The sequence below is a fragment of the Gadus chalcogrammus genome, chromosome 14, assembly GCF_026213295.1.
Source record: "Gadus chalcogrammus isolate NIFS_2021 chromosome 14, NIFS_Gcha_1.0, whole genome shotgun sequence".
In the NCBI taxonomy this organism is placed as follows: Eukaryota; Metazoa; Chordata; class Actinopteri; order Gadiformes; family Gadidae; genus Gadus; species Gadus chalcogrammus.
Window position 1 is genome coordinate 13954485 of NC_079425.1, and position 16159 is coordinate 13970643.

The 16159-nt window shown below is 41.9% G+C and overlaps 1 protein-coding gene across 4 annotated transcripts in view; it reads right to left on the minus strand.

Moving 5' to 3' along the window:
* Positions 1-293: 293 nt before the first annotated feature.
* LOC130403479 (protein diaphanous homolog 3-like) overlaps positions 294-16159 on the minus strand; it is a 227925-nt gene continuing 212059 nt past the window's right edge. For 3 of the 4 annotated variants that reach the window (XM_056607853.1, XM_056607855.1, XM_056607856.1), the window contains one exon: positions 295-1453. In XM_056607853.1, the coding sequence (XP_056463828.1) occupies positions 1248-1453 (206 nt within the window). In that variant the 3' untranslated portion in view covers positions 295-1247. Of the gene's footprint in view, positions 1454-16159 lie in introns of all 4 variants that reach the window. The other variant, XM_056607854.1, reaches the window with a different exon arrangement.

Consider the following 16159-nt stretch of genomic DNA (forward strand, 5'->3'; position numbering starts at 1 on the left):
GGAGAGGTGATTAAACATCACCTCCAAGCGTTTCCATTCATGGAAGTATGCTTATAAGCAAACATAAGAGGCACACCCATTCAGAGTGTGCGTATATATATATATATATATATATATATATATATATATATATATATATATATATATACATAAGTACATACATACACAAAAATATACACTCAACTCTGGAAAGACATCAAAACGAAGGACAGCACAAACACAAAGCTCTCTCGCTGTTGTCCTTAGAAAAGTGAAAAATCTTAATTTTTATAGTAGTATAGAAAATACAAATCTACGTGTGACCGATTAAATACAAAAGTTGTGCACATCCATTCTTAGTCCGGTGTGGACGGAAGACATTTCGAATAGATGAAAGGACAAATACAAACCAAAACAAAAACACAATCATCAACACAAACTAACTACTCAGTTCTCAAGAACTTTGAGACATTTGTACCCTTGTTAGAAATAAAGTGTGAAAACATAAACATGAATTACAATGTTTTCTCTTTTGTACTTAAGACACAGTTGACAACAATAAATGACGATTATACCTGTAGTGTTTATGATTAAAGCTAAATAGGACCAATCGAAGAGCAGAATGTGTACATACATAAGGCAACGCTAACGTCTATAATTGAGGCTGTGCTACAGACAAAGTTTCAATGAGTAAGTGCTCAGTGATTTCTCAGTATCTGCTGGATCTTCCACTAGCTGGTAAATCTGGTGCAATCACACCGGACTGCCAAGACCACGCCACTGTGAGACTTTATCATTATCCAATGCTGTTATTAGTCCTAGAGAAAGATTGGCCATCCGGGAATGTCTTTCAAGACATGTGTTTGCTGGGCATTAAGCGTGCTAGTAACCACTGCTAATAACCTTAATGCTAGAGGCATGCTACTAGTAGTCTGAACATGCGTGTGGTTCCTTCTACAGAGCTCTGAGTCTTGCCAGCAGGGCATCCACATCAGAATCTCCTTTTAGCGAGGAAGATGAAGGCGACTGTTTACAACCTGTTGCCAAAGATTCAATCACTATATTACTCTCCGTCTTGCTTTCCATCTCTCTCTCTGCAGGCCTATGTCTCTCAGCCATCCTCCCTCTCTCTCCCAGCCGCTCTCTCTGATTATCTCTCTCTCGTGGTCTCTCTCTCTCTGCAGGTCTATGTCTCTCAACCAGCCTCTCTCTCTCTGCAGCTCTATCTCGCTCTCCCGGTCCCTCTCTCTCTGCATCTCTCTCTCTCTCTACCTTTCTCTCTCTCTCTGCAGCTCTATCTCTCTCGGCCGGTCTCTCCTCTCCACAGGTCTCTCTCTCTCAGTTGGTCTATCTCTCTCCATGTGTGTGGTGGTGGTCTTGCAGGGGCCCCTAGTTGGGGGCCCTCTGGTACCGGGACCTCCGGGGCCTCGGCTGAGGGGGGAGATGAAGCCCTGCACAGCTGGTCTGATGTTCTCTGTAGGAGAGGAGAGAGAGGGAGAAGAGGTGGAGAGGATAGAGGGAGGGAGGGAGGGGGCGGGAGGAGTGAGTCAGAGAAGGGGAAGACAAAATCAGCATCAGAAAGTAGAGCCAGGAATTAATCAAATCTATAATCGATATGCATGCAAGACAGAGACTAACCCCATACGCTGTATGTAGAGAGAGAGAGAGAGAGAGAGAGAGAGAGAGAGAGAGAGAGAGAGAGAGAGAGAGAGAGAGAGAGAGAGAGACTAGGAAAAGGAAAATGGTGGAAAAACAAAACAAGCAACAAATAAAATAAAGGAAGCAAGCGAGTAATTCATCTCACACACACACACACACACACACACACACACACACACACACACACACACACACACACACACACACACACACACACACACACACACACACACACACACACACGTACGTCAATCTATTTTGCCCATGGAGTGACATGCAGTCAATAATCAAATGGATGTGCTGATGAAGCTTCAAAAGAAACTCAATGAGATCATCCCCCCCCACACACACACATACACATCCCACTCCATCTCCATTTTGTGAAGAACAACCTCATGAGATTCTCCAAACATCAGTTCAAATATTTTCCATGTAGGGCACATTAAGAATCTTCAATGTCTTCTGGCCCGCATATACATTTCTTAGCAAAAAACCATGTTGGCTGAGAGTAATTTTTTGTGTTCTACTGCAGTGGGGGACATAATATTGTACGTTAATTTCTTATTTTATTTTTACATAAAACATAAAACAATGACATAAAGTAATCCTCATCAACATTGATCAGAATAAAAGTAAAAAAGGCATTAATTGTAATTTGAACATGCCGAGTTCATATTAGTACAAAATAATAACCTAGGCTTCTGCTAATTTGTATTTGGGTGATATCTTGAATATTGAAGGGATGATTGGGGATGATTTTAGGTATATTCTAACTCCTTCAACATACCACTCTAAAGATGCGCAAAATCTCCCGCTTGGCAGAATACTCTGTGAATACAACTGCTAGGTAGTTGTTGTCGTATCAGGGAGTGGCGAAAATGCGGAGCGCCACATTAAGACAGAGACTAAATGCTCTCTGCTATGGAGCTATATCAGAACTAAGATAATCTCCCCGATCTGCACCCTATTGTGCATTAAGAGATGTTTCTGGTTGGCAGAATGTCCAACCGCTTTGTCTTGTTAATCAGCACGAGTGACGAGTGATTATGAAACCACTTTGCCGGCTCTTTTCCATGCATCTGAAACCCTGAATTTCCATTCTCCAAAGGCTTGCTGGATTACGTAGATTGTAAAAATACGATTAAAATGTTAAACGGAACGTTAGACGGTGATTTTGTCGCACCAAGCACAGATAGAGACTTTTAAAGGGAGCTGATGCCTGATAGAGATGCTCTTAAAAAAATTATATATATGTTGCTCTGTCTTTAGCAACTGCTAATTCTTTGCAGGACAAATTATGGTGGTACACCAAATTATTTGATGAATTCTCCCTAGAAGAATGGCGTGACGTGTTTTTTGCTTCTTTGTGGGGCAGCACATCACTAGCTTTAGTGACATTATCCCAGGTTCCAACGATAATGTCAATAAGTCCTTGTTGTTAGCTTGCAACTCCTGTGATGTTGCGGCTTTCTCCGCAAATGGCATATTGTATTATTTTTCTCCATGTTTTTTCTCAAAGTGACGTCTCACACTGTATTCTTTGAATATGGCTACCGACTCCTTAAACACCAGCACAATGCTTTACTATTCAGTAAGTACATATTTGTTTACATCCTTTCAATAATTCCCCTGTGCTTCTTGACAACCAATAGTTGCACTTTTAAAATCACAGTTCAAAACAAATTTTAAATACTTTTTGGTGAGCCCTGGACTGTTGTGACCTAGATTTCCAAATTTGTATCAATGAAAATGTGTGTTTGTGTATTCAAGTGTGTGGGATTTAAGGATTGTGTGTGTGTGTGAGTGAGTGAGTGAGTGAGTGAGTGAGTGAGTGAGTGAGTGAGAGGAGTGTGTGTTAAAGTGAAATGGAGGGTAGATATATTGAGACAGAGAGCATTGAGAAAGACAGAGTTATAGAGAGAGACGCAATTGAGAGAGAGAGAGAGAGAGAGAGAGAGAGAGAGAGAGAGAGAGAGAGAGAGAGAGAGAGAGAGAGAGAGAGAGAGAGAGAGAGAGAGAGAGGCAGAGGGTGGATCCATATTCATGTGACCTTGTGGGGATATGCCATCGCATTTACAGTTTCAGTGAACCCTAGTCCTGATGGGGAGAAGGAGAGAGCGAGAGAGAGAGAGCCAGCCCATAGGTAATGAGTTTGGAGCAGGGCCAGTGTGACATGACAGTGTGTTTTATGGGTCTGGCTGACAGGGGACGTCCCTGAACATAACCTCTGACAAATAAATAAGAGAGGCAGGAATACACGCACACAAACACACAAAACAAGCAAGGTAATATTTAAGTAACAGACAAATCCACAGACACACACTCAAGGAAAGGCAAAATAAAATTCCAATGGTGCATAAACACACACTTCAACACATAAATATGACAGAGAGAAATAACCAGTACTTAGACAAAAGGTTTGTGCACTTTCGTGCACACACAAATACACAGACACATACACACACACACACTGAAAAAACATTTTGCTGCCTGACTAAAGTCCTGAGAAGATCCCAGGGATAGGGGTTCAGAGGCTAACCATATGCTCTGATTTAATCAGGGACTGCTCTCACACTGAAACCAGAACCACACTGTCTTGTTTAGTGGTTCGGGGGTCTGACTCCCAGTCAAACGGTTGTGGGTTCCGTCTCCCACTGCCCACAGCATCTAAAGGTTTAAGTAGTTACATTTAGGACTTTTTTGATGCCACTTTGAATGCATGACCAGTTTCACAACCAGAAAAATGACAGGCCAAAGTAAAAAACTGCATTGCACTAATATATATCAATGAATGTACCAAAAACAAACTGGACAGTAAACAAACATAAGGGTTGCTAAATGTTGCATCCATCCAATCACCGTCTTTCCTTCACCTCCGCCCCACAAGCACGGCGCACAGAACAGAAGCAGAATACAAAGTAGCAGGCAAACAGAATCCCACAATTTCTTTGCAACCTTTGAAAACTGGATTCAAAACAATTTAAGCCCAAACTAATTCATGAGAGGTTAAAGAGGGACTGACACGTGCACACGGACACACACAAACACCAGAACACTCCATGCAAAGACGCACTGCAAAGTACGTTCTGACGAGTAAGACGTCACAACACCGCACACAGAGAGCCCAAACATAGCCCTCATCATCAATCCATCCATCCATCCATCCATCTATTCTCCCAGCCTCCCATCCATCTCGGCGCCCCAAGACAGAGGTCACCCTGAATGGGAGGGGGGCCCATCACTGGATCATGCATCACATCCCAGTCAGACACACGTCTCTTCGGGAGGGGAATACAGGAGAAATAAGTGACGTAGCATAGAGCTGCATTTCCCAGCACGTCCTTTTTCGCTGTAGATTAGGTATAGTAAATGGAAGAAGCTGAAGCATTTCTTACTTAATAAAAGTGCCGCCTTACGTGTTACCTTGGCTATGTGAACCTAGACTCTAGAACACGAGCACAACAAAAATATAGGCAGGTGAACCATTGACAACAGAGTGAACCAGGTGACAAGAAAGTCAACAAGGGGATAACCGAAGAAACCAGGTGATATCAGAGTGAACCAGGTGATAACTGAGTGGACCAGGTGATAACAGAGTGGGGAAGGTGACAACAGAGTGGACCAGGTGATAACAGAGTGAGCCATGTGACAACAGAGTGAACCAGGTGACAACAGAGTGGAACAGGGGACAACAGAATGAGCCAATGCCTAATTTCCACGAGCAGTGCCGTTCGATGCGGTTCGCTTATATTGGCCTTTCCACCACCAAAATTTGGGCAGGGTGCTAAATTAAGCGTGCTGAGCCGTACCTATCTTTCGGCACTCCTCCGTTGGGTTACTAAGCAGTCTGGAAGGGTACAGAAAAGGTGAGGCTACAAACGCAGACCGTTGATTGGTCGACAGAATCTTCACTTCTGTGCGACAGGGGGATAAGAACAAACAAACACATTACCTGCAAGGTATTCTGGACGACGGCGAAAGCTGTTCCTTGAAGAAAATGTTGCACAAAAGTTTGCCGTCCTTCTTGGATGTCCTCCATTGTTGCTCTTTGTTTAATTTGTCCAGTTCTTCTATTTCATTGAAATTCTTGGAAGACTACACTGTGTCGCGCTGCTATGATTTCAGGATGCTAACGTAGCTGCCGCGGCTATCGCCATCCAGCTTAAACCCCGCCCTACCATAAGGGTGGTGCCGGCGGTGGAAACACAAGTCAGGTTCAGCGTAACCGAGCAGTCCCGCTCCAAGCCGCACCAAACCATACGGCACCGCTTGGTCGAAATGAGACACAAATGACAACAGAGTGGACCAGGTGACAAGAGAGGGAGCCAAGCGACAAAAGAGTGAGCCAGATGATGAGAGCAAAGCAGGTGAAATAGACCAGTGACAACAGAGTGAGCCAGGTGAGAACAAGCAGGAGTGTCTGAACCTTTTGTAATCCGGTATTCACGTAACAGGATAGAATTTCAGAGGCCCTGGTTACTCACTCCTTATTGCGACGGTAATGCTTAGCAGTTCGGCAGGGCCTGATCCACAAGGCTCTGAGCAGCGGCGCAATGTCTGGCCCGAGAGTCCCAGGCGAACATAACATAACGCTCACCATACTTTAACAAGACACCTCATCAAGGAGCAGACGCCCTGCTCCTTCTTAACAGGCTACAGAACTTTGCCTACGGCTATGATGAGAGCTGGCAGATCCACCTTGGCCGCCCTACGCCCGCTCTCTCTGCCATCGGCCCACTCCTTAGCTTTAGCCTTCAGCCAGAGCTGTAAAACACGTCTACAAGATGTAAAACAAGCCTCGTCCCCAGGCACGAGGTCTCCCTCCCCTGCTTGAGCTCTGGCTTCGACACTTGCACTGCTGAACCGTTGTCTTGGGAGCATCCTCTCAATTCTAAATCGCTTAATAACCGCTTTTCCGTTTGACAGTATTGTTACGATATTTTGAGCTCTGCTTAACACAGCCGCAGTGAAAAAGAAGTAGGGGGGCGTCCTCGTATCTGATACGAGGAGTGTTAATTCAAGAGTTAATTTCACTTGTAAATAGAGAGGTTTAGAAAATTTAAATAATTCATATTCCCTCTTGTCAGATCATTCACTCCATTTACATCTGTGGTTTCAAATGAAGCTGATATGCATCACTTCATCTATTACATCCCACACGTCCTCTGGAGAAGTTCATTTGATAATTCTGACGACAGACGACCGGGAGACCAATCACTAGGACTACAACTGGATGTACAGCAGTGTGCTATTGATGTGATGCCGATTTTGTCAGAATTAACACATCACTCAACCTGCAGAGGGACAGCAGCATTGGCTTATAATATTTACATGGTACCAGTGTTTATTTGTTAGTGATTTATGTTAAATTAGTTTGGAGAGATGGAGAGATTTTGTCTCCATGAAAATGTAAACTTCACGCCAAGTCGAGTGAAGAACATATTGGCAACTGCAGCAGATGAATTAGCTAAAAGGTCTCACTAGAGGACCAGGAAAATGGAAGGGAATTACCATGACCCTGTAATAAAATGAGACCAAGGGGATGCATGGTGGGTGAGGCAGGGTCATGCAGGCTCATTCTGGGTGAAGCCAGATCATGATGGGTGAAGCAAGGTCGTGAAGCAGGGTCATTCTGGTTAAATCTGGGTCATGCAGGGTCATTCTGGGTGAAGCAGGGTCATTCTGGGTGAAGCAGGGTCATTCTGGGTGAAGCAGGGTCATGCCAGGTAATGCAGGGTCATGCCGGGTACAGCAGGATCATACTGAGTAATGAAAGGGTCATGCTGGGTTCAAGCAGGGTCATCCTGGATAATGTTGGGTGATGCAGGGGAATGTTAGGCAATGGATAAATGTCTAAAGAAAGACGGTCCCTTCGAGATAACAGCTGATATTCCATGAGATTCATTAATCCGACAATGGATAAAACATGAGGGAAAGTAATCACATTAAATAGCATGAGGTCTTGTCCTATGAAAAAGCTTTAATGGCTGCTCTGTATCTAGGGAGAATATAGAGATTACCTAAAATGGAAGCACATAAGACTATAAAAATGTGCAATGTGATGGCATATGTCCAACCATAAAAAGGTGCTGTCCAATGGAGGGAGAGCAAAAGGCTGTTATTTTTCTTCATTTGAAAATCTCTAGGGAGGGAAAGCCACCATCTCCCATGGCTGATCATTTGGTCAATTTACCACTTGGAATATATCCAATAAGCCTTCATTATCATCGCTTCCCTCCCTTGATCTCTGCTTGTAAACGATAAAGCATTTGATCATTCTTACTGGAAAGGGAGAGGACGGGCAGGTCTACCATCACACAGACAGGCAAGTGACTTATTCTCTACACTGCATGAATGCCCCATCAAGTAAGAAAAACATCTGACCGTGCTCATTACTTGGAGCCTAAATGAGCCAGACTGGCTCAGCAGATGAACCAAGGTCCCATGGTGGTTTTGTGTTTTCTGATTCGTTTTTTTATTGTAAAGTATATGTAGTTGACAGGGGCTTGGCTTGGGGGGCGGGGGAGATAACACAACATAGCAGCGTCTCAAATGCTGCCAAGACCAGGGAAAATACATGTTGGCACAACTCAGGGCTGTTGGAACCTGAGTCACTGACCCAGTTTATAGGGGCTAAGTTTGCATGTCATTGTTTTGTACGGGAGTATATCAAAAGTTGGTTGTAAGTGACTTTAAGATGCCCTATGGTGAAATATTTACATGTCCATGTAATATTTATGTTCAAATATAAATCAGTTCAAGTGCAAAATGAACTTAACAACATAAAACAGCTTTGACACTTCTGTATACCAACTAGAAGCTCTGAAAGACATTCAGATGCCATAGAGCAATGTCGGACGCCAACCAATCCAGTCAATAGGTGTGGTGTTGTGGCTGCCAATATTAAAATAACATTAGCATCATGATGGCAGATGCGGATGGAAATGGCTAGTGTATTGTATGGTATCTAGTGATATTGTTTTTCAAATTACATATTAACATCACTGAAGTTTCTGTTGACACATTACGAGCTTCTGCATTTCAATAGGCACTGTTAGTGAATGTGTAATTTCTGACTAGGGTTGGAGCTATAACTAATTGGGAAACATGTAATTCCTCCATAACCTGATACGTATTTTACTCACAAAATATATGACTGGAAGATTGGAATGTTTAGGTAATTTCACTAAGCTTGTGTGTTGAAGGCAAAAGATTAAACTGGTGATTATGTTGATCATCCAAAGTATAACGTATATCATTGAAGCTGAACATGTTTTAATCTATTACTGGTTGAATATCACCAATGTTGTTTGCCATTTATAATAACACAAGTGTTATGATTTTCGGTAGTTTATTGACAAAATATTTGTTGATATAATTTTAAATATAAAGTTGTATAATGCATTCATTTAGAAGTGCTACTATGATAAGGTTACATGATTTAATGTTAAAAATACACCTTATTATTCCCAAACTGTTCACTGCTGCAGAACAACTTAAACATTTGTCAGGAACGCGTTTTTTGAAAAATAAAATTTTTTTGCAAACATTGGCAGATGGAGCTAACTAGCTGGGAGCTGGAGCTACTTAGATATGTCCGGATTGTCATCCTCATTTTGTGTGGTACCCAACATATGCAGGAAGATTCCTCATCTGGCTGGACAGTATGTCGGTATTGGGATTTCTTAAACTCAACAAATGGCGCTGGGTCCTCCACCACCTCATCAAAAGACATGCCTCATCAAAGACTAGCCTCATCGGGTCTTCCACATAATCTGTAAAATACTGCATTTATATAGTCACTTTTTTTTTTAGAGATTGAACTTTTCTGAATGTACATATTTAAAGTGTGCCCTTAATTGTTAGAAATATGCAAAGCCGAAGTAGGGCCTGTTTTAAGTTTCACGGTGCATTCATCCTTCTTGGTCTTGGGGAACATGACCCTAGAAGACAGCCTGACAACACATACTCATGTAAACATAAGTCCACACACCCACACAATGTTCTTGTATTAGATACAGCCTGTGGAACTCTGGAAAAACTTAACTGTTGGGTATATAGAGAATAACCTCCATGTAACAGAGCTAAGCAAAAGGCACAACATGAAAGGGAGAGCAGTTGATCAGAGCACAAGAAATACTAATAAATAAGTGTTCTGCTGCTGTAACCTTACAGCTTGTATAATCGTAAATCAAACTTCCCACTCCAAAATATTTGAAGACTAACGTTAGGAAGCAAATTAGCCGAGGCCTAGAGCAGACTCACAAAAACATCTCAACCCAATAACATGATCTACTAAGTTGGCCGAGGGGTACAGCTGACTAACCAATACATTAGAAAAAATAATAATAAGAGCTGGCAAGTTAGCTAAAGCCTACAGATACTGATAAACCCAAACATTTGAACACTAGGTAGCTTTCACACTGGGTCTACACCTCAACCAACACTTGAATACTCGCTAGCAGCTACCTTGTTTGTTGTAAACAGAACAAATGAACTAATAAAGCATTCTTACAGGTTGTGATCTTCAAAATGAAGGGAACAGTCTAAATAAATTGGAACCAAAGATTCTGAAAGTTGTCGTCCGTTGGAATTCCATACAAAAGGGAATTTGCCCTTCGCACTGATGACAACATTGTCTCCTCGGCATGGTGATAACAGAACCAAACTTCACCGACCACCTCAATCCGTGCATGGTTTGTTCTTTGAATATTCAGATTTAAAACAAAATCAGAAAAACCAAATAACAGAGTCGTTCTTTGGTTTTTCTGATTTGGTTTTGAAACGGAAAAAGGGCAAAAGGAAGAAACAAATAAAAGGCATTTCATTTGTGTTTGTTTGTTGGTTTTTTAAACCCGAAACAGAAAAACAAAAATATATACATTTGTAGCCTACACCAGAAGGCAGAAGCGAGCGAAGGAAAAAGAGCCTACCAACTAAACCAGCAATAGACTGTCCAATTATATTTAGCCTTAGTTATGGCCGCACTTGAACCATATGGGGATTTTATTCGTGAACTATTTGACAATGGAAAGACACACGACGAGATCAGTAGCGCTCTAAAGCAATCTGGTGCACCGAAGTGCTCTGTTATGACGGTGAGGAGGTTCTGTGTGGAGCACAACCTTCGAAGAAGAAATCTAGTTCCTTTCTTCTTCTATGTAGCCTATTGTACAATATGTAGGCTACTTGTCATTTAGATGTATTTAAATGTTTTATGACCAGCTAGGTTTCTTAGTAAACAGCCACCTGGAATATCATGGCGATCTTCTCCACGGTCATATCGTCCACTCGCAGACTAAGGCGCCGGCTCCCACGGAAAACGCAGAGCTTTTTAGGCCATTGTAGAATGCGAGACTCAATGGAAAGTTTGAAACGTCTTTATATGTATTTTTTTAAAACCACGTGCCCTTTTCCCGGCATTCATTGTGGTTTTATTTAAATATCACACAAACAAAACAAGCAACTGGATTATTCAGTATTCACATTTTGATTTAAAAAACAGAAAAATGCAGTTTATTTGTTTATTCCTTTTGCCCTTTTTCCGTTTCAAAACCAAATCAGAAAAACGACTGTTATTTGGTTTTTCTGATTTTGTTTTAAATCTGAATATTCAAAGAACGAACCATACACGGATTCACCTCTTTAACCAGTTTTGTTTGAGGGTGCCTAAAACTAGCCATGAGGTAGCACCTCTGTGCTTCTGTGATGTCACCAAATCATGGAAGTAAATGCTGAGTTTCAGGCCAGTTTCAGGCCGTTCAGGAAAGGGTTTTCTGTGGGCAAGAGTGGTGGTGCAGACTTTAAGCTTTGTAGTTTAGCACACAATATACCTGAACTATAAGCTATATAACACACCAATGGAAAGGGTAAAACCAAAGAAGCTTATCCACTACACATTTCAAGATATCTTGCCTCAAGATTTAAATAAATGCTCATTAAATTGGTTGAAGGAATAAAAGGAAATTGCCAGACTGAAATGACAGGACATTGAAAGGGATTTGGTGAAACATCATTTTCTGATGCTTAAAGCACACCTTGATAACCCTTGTATAAAGTTATTGTATTGCAAGCGAGCATATAGATAATTGCTTTGTATCAGGATTTAGAGTTTAAGCATAATTGGATTAGTTTATATCATATTGGTATGTATGGGAGTCTATAAATGATTGATCTTTAGATGATTCCATACGTTATGGGCTGCTGTGTTCTTATGCTGATGCAGGACATAAAGACCTGTATGGTAATTAGACCGTGCGGACGAAAACCTGTGATAGATGAGCAGCACAGAGGATGACACGCTTCTGGTAACCTTCCAGATGGCAGGATGCGCCTCGCTCAAGGGCACACTGACAGAAAGGAATATGGATAATGCTGCCATGACCTCGTTGGATCTGTTACAGAAGCCCAATAAACCAACCCCAGCACCACAAACCAGGTAATCTTTACACACTCCTGCCACCTTAAGATCCACTCCATCAGTCAGTTTTCAAATTCAAAGTGACTGCACAAGTCTCTACGGATTCCAGTATTGAGGAGAATCTAGGGGTTAGGTATCTACAAGGCACCCGCATAACTGAATGCTATAAAATACCTGTCTGATGCGGAGCTGTTAAAGATGGCAGATGCAGTTTGTGAGGTCGAAAACGGTCCCCTGGCGTCCCTTGTTTACAACATCATCTCCCTGCCGCTCGTATATTTTCCAAAACGGAACGCTATTCAAACCATCTGTGAAGTCGTGGAATAAAAGTGTTCCCATGTGACAGCTGTCGTTTCAACGGGCCATAAAACACTTAGGGAGTGGGAGTTTGTTCAGGAAGAACTCCATTGGTCCTTCCACATTATATTCCAGGAGGACAGGGGCGGAGGGCTTTTATTGTGTAGGTCATGTGATTTCAGTGTGCGTGCCACAACACAGGAAGGTTATGTCCACCGTCAGCCTTATGAGGACCGAGGGTTGCTGGAAGATACTCGAATGCTTAAAAATATTAGTTGTGGGGAAAAATCCGTGCTTCACAATGAATTTACCATTAAGTGGCAGTTCCAATGCATCAATCAGGAAAGGCTGAATAATGCAACAATAACGTTTTTTTTTTATATTTAAATGAAAATTCCCCATTAATAAAAAAAACACTTAACAAACCAACCTAACTGGGACAACATGGGAAGACAAATGATGAGACAGAACAGTGGTGGCCTGTTTTAAAGGTCTGTAGCCCACCAGTACTCTCTTTTATTCATCATCTCCTACATTAAATATGTAGGAGGAGAGTGTAAGCAGGGCATGTTTGTGCATAAATATGTGTGTGTGTGTGTGTGTGTGTGTGTGTGTGTGTGTGTTTATATAAGTATATGTGTGTCAGTGTATGAGGTGCATTTAGTAATAGAGTTGGTACCAGAGAGTAATTATCAAAGCATGGATTAGACAAAAAACTATTTTTTTAGTAATGCCCCTTATATACCGTACTACATTATAACACTACACTGGGTTCAGCCATATTGATGTTGTGCGTCTGTCGGTGTGTGTGGGGGTGATGGTGTGTGTGCTTGTGTTTATCGTGCAGAGAATATATATATATATATATATATATATATACACATACACACACACACACACACACAGTTTATATGTATATCTAGCATGTAGTTGGGTATGTATGTGGACGCTTGGTATATACAATGTTTAGCGGTTTGTCCTTGAGCAGCGAGGTGAGGGTCCAGGGTAAGGCCCGCGGCTGGGTGGTAAAGTGTGTCAGGGAGGGTGGCCCAATTCTACAGCCTTCTGTGTTCTTTATACTTCCGTAATTAAGCATCCCTACCTGGCAACACTCCAGCCAATGGGCTTGCCTTCTGCAATCATTAATCGTGGCTTGTGAAATAGCACATAAGTATTAATGGAAAGGTTTCTTGTGACTTTTGCAGAGCACAGCATGTTTACATTGTGTAATATGAACAGAAATTGCAGTAGAGGCCTGGATTAAGGTATAGGCTAAGATAATGCTGAAGTAGAGGGTAAGCTAATGCCTAGGCAGAGGCTAAATCTGCGGGAGGGGGCTAATGCGAAGGTGAATCCTAATTCTAAGGTACAGGCTAAGGTATATGCTAATGGGTAGCTGGAGACTGAGCAGGGTTTCCCCAGGTTTGATCAACCCAAGTGTAAGACTTTTTTTAGACTTTTTTAAGACCACTTCAATAAAAATTAAGACCTACATCGCACGTAAAACGCGGTCGTGCATATGTTATTCATGTTTTTTTGGAACATATGAAACATTCATGTCAATACATTAATGAATGTGCCAAAGGATAAGTGTGCACTCACCAATCAAAGAGCCAAACTGAGGGCCTAACTCAAAGCCTAGAGGCCTGATGTCTCTTAAGACCATGTACCCAGAAATGATAATAAAAGATTAAAAAAACAATACACAAAGTGATGGTGTGAAAGTGTAGCTGTATTTTTAGTTTAAATATCAAACTTTCAACACACAATATAAAATATAAACAAACAAACTCTTTTCAAATTGCTGTAGTTTCTCAGCATTCAAATTTCCTCAACCATTTCAATGAATCCACCACTTGCCTCGTTGACCTCTTTTACTAACTCCTTCGTAATGTATGGAGCCAGCCCGAACCCTAACCCTAACCCGTCCACAGACATGGTGACTAATGTATGATAGTAAGCATTATTGGCCCTTAACACTAATATTCGGAAACAACACTGCCTCAAAAGGATATTGGCCTAAGCAACACCAGTAGAGGCTATACTTTTCCCTGAACTTTTAAACGTTGCAAACGTGCAAAAACATAATTATATATTTATGTGGCATTCAGTCCAATGCTTAAAATATATCTGTGGCATTCAGTAGGCCAATGCTGTGGTAAAAAGTGTGTAAAGTATGACCAAGTGTTTCTTTCTGTTCAATAGATAGAACTTTATCAATCCCCTGTAGGAGAAATTTGTTAATGTTTGTCCCTATAAAACAATAATGGCAACAAAAAAACATGACGGTAACTCTAAAGTCAAACCGTCCAATCTGAAGGCTCTACTTAACCACTCCCCCTACTCACTTCCAGCAATGCAAAGTGAACAGAACTGAGGTGGGGAGGGCATAGCTTAAGTAGTTTGTGAACGACCCAGAGGAACGCAACGCAAATTCAATGTGAACATGTATGAGGCTTTAATAAAATCCCGGACGATTTTGAAATTCCGCCCGGACACATTTATTTTTAAAAGTGTCTCAAAAAGAGGGCATGTCTGGGCAAAAGAGGACACCCTTCGTAAGGGGAACCCATTTGATTCCTACCTGTTCCACTGATAAATAGTGGCGCAAGTTGGTGGGCGCTATCCTGGTAATTTCTCTGCGTGAGAAATACGAAGTGTGGCGTGTGAGCGTGTGCATGGGTCGAATTGCGTGTGTCTCACGCCGAATGCGCGAGACTTGAGAGCCCTGCTTCCCCATGATGTGGCGTCTCCTCTCGACTGATTTTGTTTGTTGAGATTGCCGGCGCGAAAACCCAAAGTATTGTTCGCGCATACTCCAATAAATGAGACGTTCTCTGGCGTTACGCAAAACGCCCCCTATTTTCCCCTTGTGTTACAGTCCGGTTGACTACGAAAACATATCTTAGTAGGAAATTTAAGACCATCTTTAGAAAATTAAGACTTGGGTAACGCAATTTAAGACTTTTTAAGGCCTTAATTTAGGAACATGAAATTTAAGAAATTTTTTAGACTTTTAAGACCCCGCGGCTACCCTGCTGAGGCTAAGCGTTTTACCTACCATTGCACTTGCAAAGGAAGGCGTTTGTCGAAACTAGGGTGATGTAAAGTTATGGCACATGCAGCCCAATTGAGATGTAGTAGCGCCCTAACTGTGTTCTCCCCCCCTCCCCCAACCCACTCTGAGCTGCAGTGGAGCTTGACATCACATCAGCACGCCTTGCTGGATGTACCCATGTCTCCCTGTCTGGTGAGCTGCCACATAGACACACACAGGGACAGACACACACAGGGACCCCCCCCAAGCCCCTTTCCCAAAATACACAATTAAAATTCCTACATACCAAATCATCCACCCACCATCTCTCTCCCCTCTCTAATAATGCTTGCGACTCCATTGATTGGAGTGTAGCTGGCTTTCTGCTATGAATTAAACACGTGCAGGTATCACACTACTTTTGTGTCCAAGAGTAGACAACCCGTTGAGCAATCAAAACCATGTAACCGTACATTTGTATCGATCACCCTTTCAGAATAAACTAAAGAAAAAAAAAATCTTATGTTCACAGTATGACAAGATTTGAGTATATTCTTGTCACGCCGCTCTTTATTTCACTGTTAATTACTCCACTACTAACACGCCTGGAGATTAAGGTTAAATATGGATGGCTAATAAGTTCACGTAAAACTCCAGCCTAAAACACTTTGACATAGTTAAGATATGTCTATTAGTAAAGTACAAGACACCCCAGGTCCTCCTCTACCGTTTGGTTTAATATTCCACCTTGCCGCAGCTAGACTGAA